Here is a 22,303-nt window from a genome sequence, read left to right on the forward strand (position 1 = left end):
TTCCTCCCTTGTTAGTAAAGTTTAGGGACAGGGAAATAAAGTTGTTCTCTCCTATTGCCCTGTAGCTGTGGCAGAACATGCCTGGCTTGCTGTGACCAGCTGAAGGAGCTGAGTTTTAAATTCTGTCCAGAATCAGGTAACTGTTCTCTCCCATGTAACCATCATGAGAAGCCACAGGGCTCGTGCAGGATTAAGCAAAGGTGCCTCACCATGCCCTGTATAACCCATATTATAAAGAGCACACAGAGTTTGGCCTTAGACACTCTCTCCTCATTCTGCAGAGTGTCCTTCAATGTAAACACCTGAGCAAAGTGCTGAAAGGAATAGAAATTACAATGCCCTAGAATATTAAAACCCCCAAAAGAATCCCCTCAGGAAATGCTGTGCTGCATGTTCAGATCTCTGAAAAGTTCCATTTCCCATGATCCTGGATTGTAAATGGAATTTTCTCTTATTTTAGCCCACATTTTAGTATCAGCATCGGAGCAGTGAAAGTACCAGATCAGAGGCAGATCAGAGGTTACTTTAAAATGAGGACTTATGGAGGGCTATAAATCAAAAGGTACAAGAAGGAAATTTAATAAAGATAACATTGTTATCATCAAATGCAACATGGATTCTAATACACAAAGGGCAATTGTTTTTCCACATAAAAGGCTTTCTGCAGGAATTTTGCCCACAGTGTGAAGTTAAGAATTGCTAGAAGAGTAGAAAGTTGTTCTTGGAAATTAATTGAACAAATAACCTTTTTATTATGAAGTGTAGAAAAGATAAATACCCATGTACTGCACTAGGATCTTTCTTTAACTATATTCACCTTTGTACCACGTTGTTGACATATTGCTCTGCCTCTTGCCTATAAACAACTAAGATCTGGGGAATACATCACAAAAAATCCCAGGATTTATCAGAATTGGGTCCTGCATTTGTGCAGAATTAAAACTTCAGGAACAGGAACTGCCACCTGAATCTGGCAGTAATATCCTGTCTCAAGGTGCTGGTGACTGTGATGATGTTGAATATGGGATGCCAAAGATCTCCCCTTTCCTGCAGGTAATAAGAATAATAATCATCATCATGGCTTAATAATGATCTATAAGGTTTCTAAGTCCCTACTTGTTTCCAATATTGCTATGAGGGTTTCTTTAAAATAATTCCATATTTTGTTGCAAAATGCAAACCTATGATAATTCTCTTACTACTAAACAACTGAAATGTTTGTGTGAAAGAAAGCAAGATTTTTGTTTTGTATCCTAACAGATAAATGAGTCCATTAGTTTAATGGAAAATGTGACATTTCTATCTTCCCTTCAACCCGTGATCTGAGTTTAAGCCAGGAACTTAAAATATACTATTGCATATAAATTACTTCAAATCCTGATCCCCATAGATCAAATATTATTGGAGAAATATAACTAGTCATTATTTGACTAACAAAATGCTCAAAACAAAAATAGATCTGGACACACGTGGGAGGCATTAGAAACACTTTGCTATTCCAACACTGGAATAGCTGATCCAGGATCCCTGTGGCATCACGCACTGGACATCCTGTCTGTCCAGCTTCAAGAACCAACAAGCTGCAATGGGTGGACATTCTGAAAAGACTTGGCAAAAACATTTTCCACCTTCCAGGAGAGTCCTGCAGCTCCTCAGGTGCATTCAAGCTGGAACTGTGCCAGACATGCCCTGACATCAGGCAATAATATTGACAGGATGCATGTCAAGGACACCTCATGCTGAGCCCAGACTTCTAAATTATTAAAGGCACAATTTTCTTCAGGCATCTTTTTCATCCTAAAATTCTGGGAACAGACACCTCACCCTCTCAGGTGCACTTATCTATAATTCACCATTCCAAGTTTCAGCTGCCTGAAGGTTTCCAGTGAAAACCACACCTTGCCAGGCTTTGTCCACAGGTGACAGACAGGAGTGGAGGGGACAGTTGTGGCCGGACAGAGGCAGCTCAGGGCTACAAAAGCGGCACAAAGACACAGCTCTGAAAGTCAGCACAACTTCCTCCAAACATCATTCCAAAGGCACAGCAACTAATCAGTTACTTGGAACAAAGAAAGAAGCAAAACTGCTTTTAGTTTTGAAACAACAGATGAAAAACATCATCTTGAACACAATGTGAACAAAACAGGCAAAATACCAGATTCTCGTTCCAGGACAGTCTCTTGAGAGCAATCCCTAATCACCACATTGCTGAGCTGGTCCATTGTAACAATTAGCATCTATGAAGGATGGAAAACTTTAAAGTTTTCCAGCTCCTTTCTTATTCCCTACAAAACCACAAAGTTAAAATGACAGCATCTTGGCCACCAGTGCCATACACTCATCCAGATATGTAATTTGACCATTTTGCCTTTGAAGCCTTTTCAGATACAGAGCATTAGTCTGGTGGGACTTAGAGAAACTGTTTCTGAAGGCCTACACTTAATAGTGGATTTTTCCACACGACTGTCCCATCCCCACTGACCCAGATCCCCAGAGCTGACCCTGTCCAGCCAAACACCACCCAGGCTGGGCTCACATCACTCTCAGAACTTGGAGCACTTCAGAGATACCTGTTGTTCTGAAATTTGAAGCAGATCACTTGATTTGGGCTGCTATGGGTTTTATATGTGAGTCTAACTTGCATTTACAGGCCAATGAAGTGCCCCTGGAAACAAAGCACTCCCAGACAGCCATCCTTGGGTTATTAAATAATGCAGGGCAGCCCCCACTCCTCAGGCATCCACACACTACCTTCACTTGATCCCCCTCTGAACAGGACATTTCGGAATTAATGCCATCCTGCTCCACACCAGCCAGAGCCTGGAAATTTAGATATGGCTCAGGAGTTTGAAAGCCACTCAGGTATGATTTAATTCATGGATCATATCCAGAACTTTCTCACTGTGGAAACTAATGTTTTGATCTGGTGGCTGATGCAGGTTTACATGTATTTAAACACAGACCCTACAGCAGCAGAAAAATCACAGAACTGAATATTATCTTTGCCTGCAAGTCATCTCACAGTTCTTGTTTGGGGTTTCCCAGATGTCAGTTTAACTCTCTTACAGTTACAGCTGTTCCAGGGTCTGTTTTGTTGTCTATTATAAAATCTCTAGCTCTTGTTCTAATTCCCTTCAGCCTTTTCTGAATTGCAGGAACATCTCCAGTATTTCCATGACAGAAAAGCTCATTCAGAACCTTGTTCTGTGTCAGTGTGAAAAACACAACAGCCACAGTAAAATATGTTCCTTTCTGTATAAAGCTGCCACAGCCTATGAAGAACAAGCACTTGAATTAGGAGCAAGTGCTACCTTATAAAATCAGGCCAGTATTTCCAGGGTTTGGAATGCACATTGCTCTGTTTTGGCAGCCCTATCCCTGCAGTGCTCAAACCCAAATCCATTATTAGTACTGAACACGATAAAATTTCCAATGAAATCCACCTCTGCCTTGCTCTGCATACCGAGATTTTTGTAGAGAATTTCTTTCAATTCCCCAAACTAGGCCCATTTTTTTAACCCAGCTTTCTAAATAGCCCATGCTCTTTAGAGGAGCTGTGGTTCATATTTTGCATTGAAAAATGGTAGTTTGGGAATCCAGTCTGTCCTTCATGGGGTCTGTCCTCCTCCTCCTCCTTCTGCAAGCTTTAAACAAAGATATAACTTCCAGGTTTGTAGTTAGTTGGAAATAGTAACATGGTCCATTGATTGATTGACTTTTTTTTGTTTTTTATCATATCTTCTTATAAATTTTCATTTCAATTGTGGTTTCCAGAAGTTCCTAAGATTCCTAAGCATCTCAATAGTTTTCTTTTCCAGGAATATTGTTTTTGCCTTTAAAGATCCTGGGGTTTTTTTTGCCAGAAGATGGATGGAAAGAGAGGAGTAAAATTTGCTGCTAAACATCCCCCAGCACAGCATGAGCCATAGAATAAAGGCTGGAGCCTTTGGTGACCTGTCTGGATGCATTAATTAATTTTACCTGCCAGCTCACCTTACTTACACATATTGCCTCAATATCAAAGAGAATGTCAGGTGCTCACCTCAGAGAAGACAAGGACATGCTCATTAATTAGCTGTGCTTGCCAACTGCCTTTAGTGAGTTGTTGGATTGCTGAACAGACCAGTGTTTGGCTTTCCAGTGAGGCTGCTCTGCACTGAGCCCACTGAGCACTGCAGTGCCAGACTATTATCTAGTCTCTGTTCCTGCCAACCCGTGCTATGAGTGCTCTCCCAGCTCCCACTGATCAGAAACGGGTTGGAATCCTTGGATTATCCACATCCCAGAATGTGCTGCTGCACTTCCACTCTCAACACTTCCTTTGCTGCTTTCCCAGCCTTTAAAACACTTCCAACATACTACAGGCTGTGCTATTTCAAAGATATTTGGCTGCATTTGAATTACTTTTTTCTTTCATTTTATGCTGATCAGTTTTTGAGGCTTAGATACAATTAATGCTCTGTGAGGAATTGTTGATGCTCAGGCACAACCAAAGCTGTCACCATAAACCTGGAGTTGCAACGAGCTCTCGTGAGAACATCTCTGGTCACCAGCAGAGATACTCTCTGGCTTGTTTTGCCTTTCACACTGAACTCAGTACAATTCATTAAGGTTCTATAAATTGCTATTCCAGAGGCCCTCCAAGTTCTCAAAACCAAAATTACCTTGAGCACTTTTCAGGAAGTGTAATCAAGTCTTAAGCAGGAAACAGCTGACTTTGAACAAAGATATTTCAAACAGAAGAGTATGTGCTCACGTTACAACTTATCACCTTCCATCTTTTTCTATCAAAAACAATCGTGTTATTAAATATTTTGACAACTAATTTTTTAATACTTATGTCTTGATTTCTTAGACTAGACAGATTATTACAGTAGACTGAGGAGTCAGAGCACCAAAATTCCTCTAATTTTAACTTTACTAGTTAAAAAGACTTAGTCATAACCTAAATGTTAAATCAACATTATCTTTGCTATAAAGTATTTAAAATTCTTGTGATATGCCCTATATAAAAAAATCCAATTATCTTGCTTAAGGAAGAAATAGAATATTCATCATTGGCTTGAATAAAATAAGGGTTAAGTGAGGGGCCAGAAGGTAAAAAACCCCAATTCTTGCATGGCTGGAACACAAATCACAAGCAGCCCCTCTCCCCTGTCTTTTAAAACACTGCAGGAAAAGCCTGTAACTTGCATGTTGAATTCTCTCACACAGCAAAAACTGGCAGAAGTTTTCAAAATTCACTTCTTATATAAATACATTTCTTGACAGCCTTTCCCTTAAAAAAGAGCTTTAATTTTTTTCAAAGATTCAGAAACTAAATTGATAAAATTTTAAACTGTATGAAAATCACTGTATAATTTGTGTTGTTTTTTTTTTTTCTTTCAACAAAAAGGCCAGTTTGAAGATATTTTAAGACCAGGAGTTCCAACAGGAAACTGGTACATACATTTAGTGAAGACCCTCTAGTTACTCGTTTCATGTAATTATCAGTTGTATTTAATACCTCAAGATATTTATTCAAAGTCATCCTGAATTATTTTGTCTTTAACAGTCAACATTAAATCTGCTGCCCAGAATTAATACTTAATACACTCACAATCCACCAGTTGTACCAGTGATATTGAAGTGATCCCCACCATCCTGTAGATAAGGGAGATAGAGTTGTGCCAAAAGACCCAAGTTCAAGAAGGTAAAAAGGGGCAGGGCAGATAAAGCAGATGCAGTTCTGCCAAAAGGTCCAAGTTCCAACAGGACCAATGCCCACCACGTGACCTGAGCAATACCAGAACATTTGGGGCTGAAGAGGTTTCTCTGCTAATAAAAGAGGAACCACCTGAGGCCACAAGGATGATGGCACAACCAATTCAAAAGTAGAGGTCTTTGAGGAAGACCACCAGGAAGCAGGAGATTAAAAAAAAAACTTAGATATGACCCAAAAGCAAATGAGCAATGAAGGAAATAAGTATTGGAAAGAAATTGTACAGTCAAAGAGCAATGGAAGAAAGCAAAGAAAACTGAAGAATGGTTTGGTGTGAAATCATGACAAACTAGGACTTTGGCATTTATTGTTTCAGATTGTCTCATAAACTCATACATGGGGACGTCCACAAGAGGGAACATACTTAAATTTAAATGGGGAAAATGCAGATATTCATATCAGGGCAACTAGATTACTCCAGTTTATCAGGGCAACATCTCTGTCATCATGGCCACTCACACCAATATATGCAATTGTTCAATAACACACAAAAAAGCCATGAATCATTTGCAATATGAATAAATACCTTCTAGACATTAAATATCTTGATTTTTTTTGTTCCAATGAGCCACCACCAGTCACTTGATCCAACAAGGCTGTCACAACTTTCGTGGACAGTCCCAGGCAACTAAAAGGTTCTATCAGTTTTCAGCAACAGAATGAACTGCTGCAAAATGTTTCAAAGTGAAAACAAGCTTAACTCTATTCCCCTCATTCCACCTCTCAAATTCAAATGAAGTGGGTAAAAATTTCTTCTTGAAGATACCACAGCAACTTCATGCCACTGAGTCTTCTAAGGAAGATACAAAGAAGATTTAATGAAGACTCAAGAAGTCTCCTAAATAAAATTCAGGATTTCTAAGCAACAATGCAAGTTAAATGGCTCAAAATAAAGGTAAGAGAGGGAGGAAAATCTCCCTGAATCAGATGAACAGCGACCTAATCTAACAAGAAATGCAGGGGATTGTGAGCTGGGACCCAGATCAGGGCATGGCTTTCAAATACCTCGTTTAAAATACAGTTTGCATGAACATGACTAGAGAGAAAAGATGACAGGCTTGCAAAAGCACTCACTGATTCTCCAGGGAAGGATGCCAGGAGTGGCCCTGGCACACAGAGCAGCGGCTGGGAGTGGCCCCCGGGGCAGGGCTGGCATCAGCCAAAGGGACGTCTCACAGGGCAAGGTGAGGTGTCCCTGGGGCAGCTGCTGAGCCTGGCAAGGTTTGGAGGAGAGGCCAGGGCAGGTTTTCCCACGCAGCAGATGGCATTGATTGGCACAGCACAGCAAGTCCCCCCCGTGTTTGTCTCCCCAGCTGTAAGCTGCAGTGACACTCATGTCAGCATCTTGGAAAAGGGGGACACCAAAAAGCACTGCCAGCACCACATGGCAAAAGGGGCCACACTGAAATCCTTGTTAAACAGGATTAACATCAGGAATTAAAAATAACATCTGGGTTTGGAAGGTGGGGAGGAGCAAAACAAAAAAACCCAACTTACTGACTTTACCTTAAGAATCTTCACCTCTTGCTAATGCTGAAACAGTTATTTTTACAGGAGTTATTTTTACATCTTTTCAAACTCTCCACAACTCTTACCATGCACACTATTCAGGGCTGAAGGCAAAAAAATTTCTCTGTTTCTTCAGAGATATTTATTGAACATTCCACGCAAACATGAACACGGGCTCATTTTCAGCTGGCAGGTGGCATTTTAGAGCAGTAGTGCATACACAGGTTAAAGAACTGGGTGTATTTTTGTCTTCTACTAAGAGGTCACTTTAAAACAGTGAACAAGACAATTAGAGCTTAATGACTTCTCCCATCTGATATTTTCTATTTAAGCAAATGAATTCAGCTGTGCTAAAGCACTGAACAGAACCAATGAGGAACAACCCAGTGAAGAGAACAGAACTGACCTTTGGCACTCAGCTAACTCTTCCTTTGGGAATACAACACACTGTGCACATCCCTTGTGGGTTTGGGTACCTGTCCACTGCTGAGGGTTCAGGGTATGGCTTTACTTCGTGTGTTGGAGCACATTAACTTTCATGTTTCTAAGCAAGTAAAGCAGCACAAGGTTCAGTACAGTCACTGAGACTTCCTTGGGAACAAACTCGATGATCTATTTATTTATACCATTTTCCTCAGCTATCTTGTAAATTTTTAAAATTTATTTGTAGAGTCCTTCAGCACCTGTAGCTTTGGAATATCAGATGGACAAGGCCAGCACCAAAAATAAGCACATTTAACTTCCTGAGGCCAGCTGGAGCTCTCAGGTAACAGCCTCAGGTAGGACCACACTGCTCCTGTTTCATGCACCTCTAACACTGGTAATCACCAGCAATTTACTCCTATGGTTCATTCCCTCATTAGATCATGCCTGAAGTCTGGAAAGGAATTGTTCTGAACACTTATCCTGAGCTGAGAGGCAGGGTGAGCTCTGTCAGACTGTCCCTGCACTGCTCAAGCCACCCAAAGTCACTGAGTTGAGAAAACAATAGAACAAAGGCGAGCCCGAGGTGCAGGGACTGCCCATCCCCACCAGAGAGGTGCTCAGAGCCAGCACAGTCAGCAGTTGGAGAGTCCTCCAAATTCACAGCATACTTCTGGAGGAAACAGGGCTGGCTTGAAAGTTTTTTGAGGTTCTTCTGTAAGTAAAAGCTAAACAATTTGCATAGTGACAATCCCATATTCTGATCTCTTCACCTACCCTTTGGATCAACTATCGTGAACTGGAGGGATTTTCCCCAAGGTTTCCATGGGCTGGAAGTCACCTGTGACACTGGAGTTCAAGAGAGATCTGTACTTTGTATTTTAGATGTCAAGCTGGGTGACCTCTGCTCTCCATGGAAAACCACGCAGCAGTCATGACCCCACTGGCAAAGTGGAATGATGATGTAATGCAATAATTCATTACTTTAGGGCTTCTTTAATGAAGCCGAAAGCACTTCAGGCTGTAATTAAAAAGCAAACAAAAAGGAAATCAGAAAAAACCCCACCAGTAGCTCAGAAAAGAATCATCATCCCTTTAAAAGTGAGGCCAAGGAAAGGGGAGGACAACCCAGAGCAAATAACAAAACAGTGCCCTGATTTGCCACCCAAGCTTCCAAACTTAGGTCAAGGCTTGAAATTTCTACAAAAAATGGGGGGAAAAGTACAAGTGGATGTGCTGTATTGTTTAAGCTAAGAATTACCTGGGGTGCCTGAACTAAAAGCTTATGCTAAGATTATCCCTGCATAGTTGCACTGCAGTTTCAGAGCATTCCCACACATTTGTCTTCCTGCATTAATGCTGACATGATCCTGAGCAAACAGCATTCAGCCCACAGCATCCAAGGAGCTGTGCCCTCAGTTATGGAGGCCAGTGGAAATTCTGCTCCAGTTAATGGGATACTTACTGAGTGCTTTAAGAAAATTCTGCTCTCCTTCTGTCCCTACTTCAAGGGCAAAGCTCTCTTCTTGCAGCCAACCTGTAAAGAAGTGCCTACTCCCTATTTTCCCTCATCTTCAATGCTAATCAGAAAAAAAGATTCATGACAGCTTTTGAACTGCTCCATAAATACTGTCAATTTTCCCTCCCAATATCTGTTTTTTCAGTCTTTTTGTACCTTAGAGGACCATACCTAACCTGTGCTCATCCTGGAAGAAAGGGTTCCTCTGTTGGAAGTGGTGGGGAGGAGAGACAGACACCACATGCAAAAGGAGGCATCAAAGGAGAAGCACAGACTGTGCAAGCTCTGGGTTTGAGTCTGAACAGAACTGACTCAGCTCACAATCCACACAGGAAAAGAGTATCTGCAGTCCCTAAAGAATTTCATTTGAAAGCAAAGAGGAAACAAGGGCCAGTAAATGCTGGTGTGCCAGAAATAGCAGCTATGTACACCCAGCTATTTCTATGACATTACCCAAATCCTCTTCATTTAATATAATCCATGGCTGCAGTGCCAAGGTCTGGACTGGCAGTAAGGGTGGGTCATAGAAACGCATTGCCCCAAGGCAAGGGCAAGGAATGGGACTTAAATTGAGCATTCAGAAAGGATTCTTTTTCTTCTTTAAAAGTTAAAATTGAAGTTACTACACCATGCTGCAAGCTGTGGCAGAATATGTCATCTATTATCTGTGAAAATAGGTTCTTTATATCAGAGGCAATCATTAACTTTTCAGGATGTGTGGGGAGGTTTGCTTTGTCCTCACATCTTTCAGGATCTGCAAGCATGGTTTTCAGAACATCTAGATAAGAGTGGAAAAAAATTGCTGATAATTTTTAGAGCTACTTAGAAGGCAAGTCAAGAACATACAAGTGCATCACATTAAAGGAAATCAGTATTGAGGGAATGCAGACATGTTTGTCTTCGAAGCACGTTTGATTTTACTGCCAGGAATACATATTTGGCTTTATTTTCCACTCACCTTTATAAATAACAGGCATGGCAAACACCACCAACCTTTGACTTCTTAGAAAACAAATGGAAACAGCAAATTTGAACAGTAGGAATTTAAAGGATAAGTAGCAATTGCAAAAAGAGACAGAAAATCATTATTGCACCTAACACTGTTTTTATCCCAAATCTGTTGATAAAAGTTATCATGAAAGGAAAAGTGATAATTCAGTCATGCTAATTCCACTTGCAGGGCTACTGAAACTTGACTTGCATATTGAAGCCACTGCCCCAGAGCTTTTTCTCTTTCAACCAGTAACAATCCACTTTCACAAAAACACAGAAATGGAATGCTGAATTTAAAAAAAAAGTCATTATTGTGAAGAACAGCATTGTCATCATGTTCCCAATCCACAGATGATCCTTACAGAGGCTTCAGGAGCAAAATTTTCCAATGCCCATGGCTCAGCTGGAAGCAGCATCACTTCTAGCAGTGACACTTGGCCAAACATCTGGGAATGCCTAATGGAGATTCAGGTAACTGCTTTATCTTTAAATTTTAAGGTGGCATCACAAAGTGAGCCCTTTTTTGCACTCCTCTAAGCATCACCTGAGACAACAAATTAAGAGCTGTGCTTTGTGTCTCCTCTAACAGGACCAAACCACTGCATGCCAACTGTTTGATTCCATAGGGCACCAACAACATAAGGCAAAAAATCCTTGTCTCTCTCTGATATACTGCAAAGACAAAGCTTAATTTCATCAAGGGCACACTGGCTGCATCGATTGGATTATTCATTTGGTATAATGGACTGTGCTTGCTTCCTGCAGCTTTCCCCAAACAAGAACAAAATGAAGATAAATCAGCTCTCACTCAAGGCTGACAGTCTGTGTATATTTATGGCTCTCTCAGCCCTGCAGTGCAATGGAAGTGAGGGATTTCTCCAGGATTCTCTCTCTGCAGTGCTGTTGCTCTCACAAAGGCTCCCCAGAACAGGGACATGACCAGCTCAGAGCCTGGCTCCTCCCTTCAGGGCTTTCCTCGCCATCCCTGACAAAACCCCCAGCCTGGCCTTGCCCAGCACAGCACCGTTTGCCACACATGTGTGAAAGCACAGATGACAGGACAGAATAACCCCTCCTTAACCCTCCAAGCAGAGGCCTCACTGTCTCTCTCCCAGGGAGCAGCCCCAGCACAATGTCCCTTAGCAGTGTGGGCAGCTGATGGAGCCAGTAGTGTTCATGGAGCCTAAGGATGACTTCAGAGAATCATAGAATCCAGTGGGCTGGAAAAGACCTCCGAGATCATCAAGTCCAACCCTTGGTCAAACTCCAGTCCTTTTACCAGATCATGGCACTCAGTGCCACGCCCAATCTCAGTTTAAAACCCCCAAGGGATGGGGAATCCACCCCCTCTCTGGGCAGCCCATTCCAATGCCTGAGCACTCTCTCTGCAAAGAATTTTTTTCTGCTCTCCAAGTTCAATTTCCCCTGGCAGAGCTTGAGCCCATCGTGCCCCCTTGTCCTATTGCTGAGTGCCTGGGAGAAGAGACCAACCCCCACCTGGCCAGAACTTCCCTTCAGGCAGTTCCAGACAGTGCTGAGGTCACCTCTGAGCCTCCTCTTCTCCAGGCTAAACACCCCCAGCTCCCTCAGCCTCTCCCCACAGCACTTGTGCTCCAGTCCCTTCTCCAGCCTCGTTGCTCTTCTCTGGCCCCGCTCCAGCCCCTCAATCTCTTTCCTGAACTGAGGGGCCCAGAACTGAACACAACCCTCAAGGTGTGGCCTCCCCAAGGCAGAGTCCAGGGGAAGGGTCACTGCCCTGGGCCTGCTGGCCATGCCAGTATGTTGAAGATTTGGCCTCATGTTGCTCACACAATGAGCTGGTCATGCCAACAAACCCAAACCACTATTTCTAAGAATGAGATCACAGAGTTATCAGCTGCCCTGTGTAATGGCAGCACTTTCCATCACTTATTAACATTGCAAAAAGTGTTTGACTTACTATATTGCATCACTGCATTTAGATCAAGGAGGAACCTCTGGCACAACACATTACAGAGAATGTAAACCTGTGATAATGTCTTTGCAAAGAAAGAAAGAATTATGGAAAGTTGCTGGGCCAGACTTTCCTTTCACTTGCAACATATTGTAGTTTTAAGTTAGACTGTTAACTACAAGGAACAAAGACTAGTCCTGTGTAAGAGAGGTGAAAAATCTCACAGCCATTTATTATTCTGTTCATCTAAATCTGAGGTACAACAGCAGAATGTCTGTGGGCAGCAAACACTGCCTGCATGTATTTAATGTACTGTCTTAAAGGGAAAAGGGAACTCAGTTTGCATAAAAATAGCCTCCTCTCTAAGTGTTGCACCTGCTGAGGTAAGATAATCATTGAGGGGAAGACAATGTCCTGGGTAATCACATAAATAAATTAGCACTGGCCTCAGAAAATCTCTGATGCTACCTAAATACAACAGGCAGAAGATACTCACTTTCTTCCTTTCCTTGCCTTACTTTAAAGCAATGCCCATTACACAGAGAGAACCTTTTTGCAAGCCTTTTAGGATTCTCAAAGGAGCAGGTATCTAAACTTTCTTTAAAGCTTTATGGAGAAAATGCATCATGCAATATCTTTCCAGTTTACCACAAGTAAATGAACAAAGCCAAAGTAAATCAGCAAGTGGCACGACATGCCAAAAGCCAGAAACAAAATGAGCAATGAAATTGTAGTTATCACTCAGAAAAATCTAAGCCGTTCATTTGAGATGCTTATGTTTGGGTAACCTTTGGAAGAATGTTTGCTGTTCCATTATACAAACAATGGAAATATTAGATAAGGAAAATAAGTGCTGTTGCCAAGAAAGTCCTATGCACTCCCCTCAAATTGTTGAACGCTGAGCTGGGATTTTATGGGTATGTAACACACTGCCTACAGCAGGAGTGTCAAATGCGCAGAGCCAGCCCCTCTAATCCCAGCACTCGTGTGGGTCCCAGGGGGCAGTGCAGAAAGCCCTGAGGAACATCTGCCCGGCGCTGTGCTGACAGACAGGGCAGGGCACAGGAGCCAACTCCAACCCTGCTTTGGCCAAGTATTACAGCTCTGCCAGGCCTTGAGACAGCCCTGCAGCCAAAGCAAACCTCCCTGCCTCACATGAGCTGCACACACAGCCATCTCACCCAGATCTTTCCCATCTGCTCCCAGTCCTGAAAGCCCCACTGTGACAATGGGGTTCAGTGTCACTTGGGTCAGAGCTGCACAGAGCAATAAGTGCTCCAGTGCTTTTCCCTGTGGGGAGAGCAGGGGCAGGAGGACACCCTGGGTGTCAGTAGGGAGGGTGGAGAAGGGAAGGCCCCTGTGCACACTCTGTGCCCCTTCCTGTGCTGCCCACTCATCCCCAGGAGTCAGGCACCCCTCCTGCTTCCCCAGGCCTGCCTTCAGAGAGAAAGGCTTAGAATCATACAAGCTGAATGATTTGGGTGGGAAGGCACCTTGAAAGGCTGTCTAGTCCAACCTCCCTGCAGTGAGCAGGGACATCTCTAACCAGGTTGCTCAGAGCCCTGTCCAACCTGTCCTTGAATGTTTCCTGTGGGCAGCCTGATCCAGTATTTCACCACTCTCTTTGTAAGAAACTTCCTCCTTATGCCTAACCTAAATCAACCTTCCTTTAGTTTAAATCCATGGCCCCTTGTCCTATCACACTAAAAAGTTTGTCCCCAACTTTCTCACAGAGCCCCTTAAACACTGGAAGGCACTGTTAGTGTCTCCTGGAGCCTTCTGGGATACACGTCAGGAATTCCAAAATGAAGGAGCAGGCAGGACTCCCCTTCCTTCTTGGCCAGCCAGTTTCTCATGGAAGGTGTCCATGAGATCCCTGGGAGCATGCTGGGGCACTCAGGGGGCAGCCCCTGTGCCCTGATGGGCACCACAAAAATGCCAAGTTATCACAAGTTCTCACCAGCTCAACCACACTTGGTGCTGTGTGAATAACTAGGTGAAATACAAATTTAAAGTTTGCTTATGGGTTTTTTCCTGCCTTGCATGGGGAAAAAACCCTTCGAGGCCTTGGCCCTGACAATGCAGAAGGTTTTTCATGGGGAAGGCTGTTTTCATTGTTCAAACCAAACCTTCCATGTGGAGAGAACATGTACAAATAAGGGCTAGATGTGGACTTGGAGCTTGGCTTCTGGCCTGGGGGTGTTGGCAAATTGGCCTGAACTACAAAAGCTGTTTTGACTCCACAAATAAGGCACCAGACAGTGTGGTGATCCGGAGAGAGGATGAGCAGGTCTGCTTTTACAGGGCTGGGAGATGCTGCTTTGAAGGTTTCCAAAGAACTGCAGCTGAATGCCACAAACAAAATCCTGACATTTACCTTTGGACAGCTGGCACTATTGCTTTTGAAAAATTGTATAATCAGACAAATAATATTCACCCTAATGTCAAATTTAAAATAACTTCAGAAAATGTTGAACTTACCAATAATATTTGGTGATTTATGCACAATTAAGTGTATTCTTTTAATAAAAACAAAAATCATTGCCAATTTCTTTACTTTCATAGTCTATTTTGTCAGTGTGGTTTTATAAATTTCAGTCTCTGGCAATCCATTATATTTCTATTTTAAACCTATATTTGTCTGAATCAAGTACCTTTTATTCCTTCCACAATTTCTGTCTAAATTCCTTACATACCTGTAGCTAATTGAACATAGTGGTGGCACCAACTGTCACTCAGTATGGCCCAGCAAGAGGAGCTTTGGAGCAGACTATTAATTTATTATTAAAGGTGCAGTTTTATAGAAGCAAATGTAAGGAACCAAAACCAAGAAGTACTAAAAGCAACTGGTTCATTTTGTTGTATTCAGTCTTTCTTTATCTTTTACCTCATATTTAAAATTGTGAAAGGCTTTTTAGATTGCACTAATTAAAAAATAAATATACCTCCACAACTGACCTAATTGATACTTGGTCCATACCTCCCACACAACAAATATGCTTTAGAAAAGAGAGAGCAGCTCCTCTGGTATCTATTTTATTTAAGGGAGTTCTAAAGTTTGAAAAGTCAACTTCTACACTAGAAATATTATCACTTTACTAATTAATATTGTGTCTTCTCATAAAGCCTTTTTACAGTATCCTAAGAGATGTATAGCTAAAATAACTTTTTTTTTCATTAATTTTTTTTTCTATTAAAAGTAGGTTTCACACTGGAAATTACTGCATTCAAGTATTTTAAGCATGAAATCATGGAAGTTAATTCACTATAATAATCCTATAAGAAATAAACATCTTTAAATATGAAGAAAATGTAGATGTAAATTGGTGTGCACTATATAAATTGTGGGTAATAGAGTTAAGAGTGGAAAGAGTGGATTCCAGCCTCATTTGGGATTCATCCAGCTAACTCCTCAGCCTTTCCCAGCTGTCCTTTCAGGTGTCACTGATGCTGCAGTGGGCTCAGAGACTCGGAAAACGATCCCACTGCCATCCCACTGTGCCCCAGGGGACTCGGCACTGCTCTGCAAAGGGGCAGAGCTGGAGCCTCCTCCTTTGCTCTGCTCCTGCAATAATGAAAGTGAAACCAAGCTGGAGAGAAATATTTTTAAAGAAAATTCAGTCGACACATATTTGTACTTTTTCATATAAATTATTTCCATAGATTGTGGGGAGGTTCTTTTTATGAGCATTTAAATGGGAGCTTTTCATTGTAATATCCTTTTAATGCAGGAAATCCCTTTGGCATGACTGAGAACTGGGATCCACACTGCATCTACAGATAGAGAAGCCAGCATAAGAAAAGTTAAACAAGAGTCTGAAGACTTGGAATCTATAATAATATTAATTCATTCAGCATGCAAATATAATTCTACTCAACCTTCAGCAGACTTCTGCAGCCCCTCACTGAACAACACTTGAGTGCAGAAAGCACTGGGAAGTGTAGCTTCACAAGAGTGTAAATAACATTGGGGTCACACAGACATCTTACCTTGAGAAGTTCAAGGCCTTTAAAACACAAGTTTCAAAAGGCACTTTTAGTGTAAGTGATGGATCCTACCCATCCATAGGTGCTGCATTAAATACTATCACAGGAAAGGAATTGCTGAGGTAACTCTGAGCTCATTACTATTTATTTTCTAAATATTGAGTAAACCAGGAAATTCAGATGAGGTCACACTTTGCCAAGTTATAATGTGCCTGCTCTAGGAAATATTTTTTCCTCTGCTCTGGTAACTACTTCCCACAAAACAACAAAGACTTTATGAAGATAAATTCTCAAGGAATTTCCAAGCCTGGGAGGAACCAAGTTCTACAGTCATGTCCTTTTTGCTGTTTCATTCATGTTTGCTCAGAACTCTTGCTCAGCAAAACTTCATTTGGTTTCTTGAAAGAAGAGCCCTGCAGCAATTCTTATTCCCTGTAAAACTGTGCAAGATGTGCAACACACCACAGTATGAAACCCAAAGCAAGTTCAGTTAATTGTGCTCCACCAAAAAAGATACTGGTTGGAAAAGTGATGTTCAGACATAGTAGCAAATTGTGGGGCTTTGCTGCAAATACCAAACTATAAAACTATGTATGTTAATACTTTATTTGCAGATCATTCCTACTTGATGTTAAAAGTCCATTTCCATATAATAAATTATTATGTTTCTTTCCTCTAAGAATAGTTCTATCTTCAAGGATAGTTCTATCTTCAAGGATATCCTCTTTGCTGTATTTTAACTTTCTTCACTGAGCTCAGAAACATGAAAAGCAACGGGCAGGGACTTGGATCTAAACTTATGCTTATATTTGACATAAGCCTTCAAAGTTTTTGTGTTATGGATAGTTTCTCTCAAGTGAAAACTTCCAAGTTTGACAAGACATGCTTCGGAGAGATTCTCTTCTAAAACAATTTTTCCAAGCAAAACAATTAAAAGTAAGATGCAAACTTAGAGTGGGAATTCCTATTATGTGATCTAATTGAAAATTAAAAGCCAGCAGAGTGTTCCTGACTCCAAGGCTATGCTGATTGCCACCCGAGGCTGGCAATGTTTTCCCCTAATGCACAAGTGATGAAGTGCACGTAATGCTTAGAGGAAAGTTACCTTATCTGCAGTATCAGATATAGATTACGCCGGAGTCACTGCGCCACACTAGTTGGATCCATACCCTCTGTTCCAAGAGGAGGAATTAAGTTTCCCTGATGTCATAAGTTGAAAGGATAATGCAATTAACATCTCCTTTGAAGTTCACATTGACCAGGTAACCACTAGAATGAGTTGGCAAAACTTTACTGAAGTCACCGAAGTGAACACGTCTCATCCAGACTGAGACTTGGGCTCTGGTGCTCTGTAAATGCTGAGGGATATTTAAAATGCTGAGTCCCCACGGGATATTCATGAATTACTGTTTATTCTGTCATGGAAATGTAGAGATCCTGTGTAAGGATAGGAAAAGGTTTTTTGAGTTAGGAAAAGGTTTTTTGAGTTAGGAAAAGTTTTGAGGTTACAGGCTAGGCCTTGTAGCAGGTGCTTTTTTGTACAGGGATGTGAACACTGAGAATCCAATTAGTTCTGTGAGAAAACCCAGCAAGCTAGCAAAACCAAAAGGAGATCAGAAGGTTTGGGGAGAAGCTACCCATGAGAAAAGAACATTGAAGAGAGAAATTTCTCATGGCAGAGAGAACATCTGTGCAGAAAGTGACATCCAATTAGAAGCTGCAGTAAGGTTTCTAGACACTGTGATACAACCTATAGAACTTGGCTATGGGTGCGATTTGACAACATATATTGTGTAATTTTAAGTTAGAGTATATCTTTTTACTCTCTTTTTCTATCATTTTTCTTTCTTCATGGAGTGATTTAATAACCTGTCTCGTGTGTGACACCTGCAAGCTGTGCCCTCTTGTTTTTTGGCCACCACGACCTTACTGCACTCTACCATAAAACAGCACTTCTGTCTGGCACTCCCCAGATGTGTCAGGGATTTGTCAGAATTGCTGCACATTCCCTGAAGAGCTGGTTCTCCCATACACAACCACTCTCCGAAAGACTGATGGACATCTGTAAATCCCAGGCAAGTGCAGGGTCTCCTACCTCAATGCTCCTTGGAGCAACCTCCCTGCAGGACAAGAGGGCCTGTCTGAGGGATCAGATATTTGGGCAAGACTAGAGAAAGGGAGAGATCTGTTACACAATGTTCCATTTGCCACTGGTCACTCTAGAATACAGGACTGCACGTGACTGCTGCAGTGCTATCAAAGCTGGCTGCTCCTCCTAACACAGAATCAGCCTGGTAATCCTCTGCTGGAAAGGTGCAGGTCACAGCTTTGGAGGGCAGAATGGTTGAACAATACTGAGGCTGTACATGATCAAGTGTGAAGAGTTTTCTTGAAGAGGAGACATTGATAGCCACACCTCTGGGACTCTTCAACTGGTGTAATTTATAGTATCACACTACAATTGACATGTTTATGATTGCACCAATCATTCAAGACTTCTTGAGGCTTTTAAACAGAAGAGGTAACTAAATGAATAATTTTAGAAAGAGGAGAATGGAACAAAGCCAAGACTTCTATCTTCTTGAAAAAGAAAACAGCTTAAAATGAACATCTTGGCTACTTTACAAGACCAGTGAAATACAGACTGAAAGACTGTGTAATTTCCAAAAGTGTTAATATTCCTTGGAGATGAAAATACAGTGATGAAAATTGAGTTTTTAAAATGAAACAGAATTTTACTTGCACTAAGACAGAAAGATTCATAATCAGGAAAATTGCATGGGAGGGGAAAGATCCCACCACTGTCAATGCTTTATGGGGACATATTTGGAAAGAGCATTGAGAAAAACAGACTAATAAATGATGATCAGGTAGAGAACACCAAAAACACTTAGAAGATTCAGAAAAGTTATGATTGGCAATATTAAACAGGAGAAAGTAATGCCTTCAATTATCCACACAACAGAAGTCCAGCTAATAAAAACATTGATACAATCAGTCTGATAATTTAAGGTAAACTATCTATGGTAATAGTGAAGATTAGCTACCTACTTTTATATATATATATAAAACTCATTGATCTACAAAGTAACATAAAGTGCACCTCAAAAGGTTATTTCATACTCTCAGGATGTCCAAATACTGAGAAGTTCTTTTGAAGCAACTATTTGTACCTTCTTACCTCCAAGAACATAGAAGTGAAAGTCTCCTTGCAGTGCCATAAAACACATGCTGATGTTGTGTATGTCTCTTAAGGCAGAATTACAAACAGCACTTCTTTTACTCTCCTGCCACCTTTAGCTATAGCTAGGCTGCTTTGTCTTCAAAGAAAGAAGACTCTTGTTTAATTATTTTGGGGAATAATGGCAGCACCATGAGAATTCTGTTCAGGTTTGAATCAAACCCTCTTTCTGTCATTAGCTGGGCAGCACTTACACAAAGTCCCCCCATTCAAGTGAAGTGAAAAGTCCTTACCTTCTGTCGGTGATGTCTTCAGATGTCTGCAGAGCCCCTCTGTGTCCCCATATGTCTCTTTAATTTTTACTACTGCTTCTGTCCCTCGGAGTTCCATGAGGGAGCGCAGTTCCTGCAGCGTGCACCCAAACTCTCCCGCATGGTTGGCCTCGTTTCTTTGGTTCTTGGAATAAAAATCGCTATTTGTCATGTCACCCATTGTGGCTGGTTGTATTGCTCCACTTGTTGTAGTTGATACAATCTTAAAACTGTTTTAAAAATTGAAGGAGAGGAATCTTGAATTCCAATCTAAGAAATTAAAAAGGATCCAGTGTGTGTCCGGCGAGCAAGGTGGAGAAAGCCTCTGGCGTGCTAAGGTGGCCCTGACTGGTTAGTGGTCCACAGGACGGCTGCTCTCAAGGCTGCAGACCAGCTCCACTCCATTCACCATTTCCCATTATGCTTCACCCAAGCTGTAGAATCTACATGGTCATTTCTTCCTCTGGACCTTTGGGAACAAGCAGAAAGGACTCATTACAGGAGCGTGCGACAGCGCTTTACAAAGGCAACTGCAAATTTATGCTGTCCTGGCAGGTTGACTCGTCATTTCAGAGCAGCTCTGCAGACCCACCACAGTGAGATGTCCTGGCAGGTGTTGCAGCACCGATAGCAGGGACAGCACCAGCTCTGCCTTAGATAAAGCTCTCGACAGCTAAAGCACCAATAGCAGTGCCTCTTCCCTTAATCAAGCCTGAAGAGCACCCGCTAAATGAGATGACTCATGAATATTGATAAGTAAGCGATTAGTCCGGCGTGCAGGATGCACCTCCAGTACGTTATCTCCTTCACACAAGCCGCACCAGTGCGTCCTCTGACCAGGACACAGACTCTGATAAAGGCTGGGAGGTGCCACACATGGGTTAAACACAACTAGTTTTCATAATGGTTTAAAGCCAAACTGCTTTTCAGCTCAAGGACGGTGAAACTGGTGGAAAAACTAGAGCCACCATTACAAATGCAGAATAGATTTAAAGACATTCCATCCTGCAGCCTTGCCTTCTGTGGAAGTGAGCACAGCCTAGCTGAGAGAACACACTGGGGTGCTTGGGTTTGACCAGGCACAGCTTCTCACCCACCGGGTGCTGTCCCCAGCCAAGAGAACACACTGGAGTGCTTGGGTTTGACCAGGCACAGCTTCTCACCCACCGGGTGCTGTCCCCAGCCAAGAGAACACACTGGGGTGCTGGGGTTTGACCAGGCACAGCTTCTCACCCACCGGGTGCTGTCCCCAGCCAAGAGAACACACTGGAGTGCTTGGGTTTGACCAGGCACAGCTTCTCACCCACCGGGTGCTGTCCCCAGCCAAGAGAACACACTGGGGTGCTGGGGTTTGACCAGGCACAGCTTCTCACCCACCCGGGTGCTGTCCCCAGCCAAGAGAACACACTGGAGTGCTTGGGTTTGACCAGGCACAGCTTCTCACCCACCGGGTGCTGTCCCCAGCACTGCCCTGACCCCAGTCACCAACACACACACACACAGACACACACACGCACGCACACACACAGAGGTGCTGGGTTCTGTCTTTTTTCCCTTTCTTTTCTCCTTTTTTGCTTTTCAGTTTTTTCCCCCATGTACTGTGTCGAACAAGTCCCATTCAGACCATCTGGGAGACAGTTGATTACTTGCTAAAACCGGCCTTTAAAACCTGTTCCCCCTTCCCATATTCTAATGAAGTGGGTTTTAAACACTGCTGAAACCAGCTATTATATTTGGCACGCAGAGTTTTAAAAGAGATTAAAGGTTTCTTTTTTGCCTCAAGCGGGTTAGTGAGAGTGCACTGTCTAATCTATAGGTCTCCGAACAGTTTTCATAATAAAAAAGATCTTTCAAAGGGCACACCAGCAGCCTAATGACTGACCAACCCGTCACAGGCAAAGGGCATATGTTGAACTTTCTAGGCACAGTAATACTCAGTGGAAATGAGTAGCCTGATAAAGCACATAAAGAGGATCCCGATGTGTTTGAAGTCCCAGCTTTGTATTTGTGCAGCAATTTTAATCTCCTGCCCACGTCCAGTTGACATAACACGTAGGCTTGGTATTTCCACTATCTAAGTGTTGCATTGCTGTGTACATGACAAAACCCAGGTCCCCTGTATGCACTAATGTCCCTGCCCACGGTGACACTGCCTGCTTTGGAGCTGCCTAACACAACTTACTCAGTTAGACAAACTGAACCTCTACCAGCCCTCTCATTACAGCTTCAAAACTCAACATTGCTTTGATTTCTGTAGAGGGGAAAAAAAAATTAAAAAAAAGGAAGCACCAGCTTCACTATGATATTAAAGAACACAATTAAAATAGCAGCCAATGGCTATGCATTTCTTCTAGCCATCCTATTTATTGATACATATTCTAGTGCAGGAACTTCTGCCACCCTACATTGCACATATTGCTTTTCACATTCACAAGAATTTCAGCACAAAATGTGGCTTACAGTGAACAAGAAAGAGAAAGCAGAAGCAGTAATTAAAAAACCTTTATGTGCCAAGCAATAACTAAGGAGGAGACACTGTGCCCTGTCCACCATGCTCAGCCCTGCATGCCTGGATGTGCTCACAGCCTCCCTTCATCCCTAGCTAATTCCCTATGTTTGGCACACAGAAAAGACCTGACTCACACTGTTGCTGTGTCTGTTTGTAAACAGGGTGGCTCAGTGTGCT

The 22,303-nt window shown here is 42.3% G+C and overlaps 1 protein-coding gene across 24 annotated transcripts in view; it reads right to left on the minus strand.

The window, feature by feature from the left end:
• The window catches only part of ATP2B2 (ATPase plasma membrane Ca2+ transporting 2), a 420,524-nt gene that overhangs the window by 153,946 nt on the left and 244,275 nt on the right, over positions 1-22,303 (minus strand). For 23 of the 24 annotated variants that reach the window (XM_071550496.1, XM_071550495.1, XM_071550497.1 and 20 more), the window contains one exon: positions 19,600-20,086. In XM_071550496.1, the coding sequence (XP_071406597.1) occupies positions 19,600-19,798 (199 nt within the window). In that variant the 5' untranslated portion in view covers positions 19,799-20,086. Of the gene's footprint in view, positions 1-19,599; positions 20,087-20,209; positions 20,298-22,303 lie in introns of those variants that run through there. The other variant, XM_071550494.1, reaches the window with a different exon arrangement.

The sequence above is a fragment of the Pithys albifrons genome, chromosome 3 (assembly GCF_047495875.1).
Source record: "Pithys albifrons albifrons isolate INPA30051 chromosome 3, PitAlb_v1, whole genome shotgun sequence".
NCBI classification, from domain to species: domain Eukaryota; kingdom Metazoa; phylum Chordata; class Aves; order Passeriformes; family Thamnophilidae; genus Pithys; species Pithys albifrons.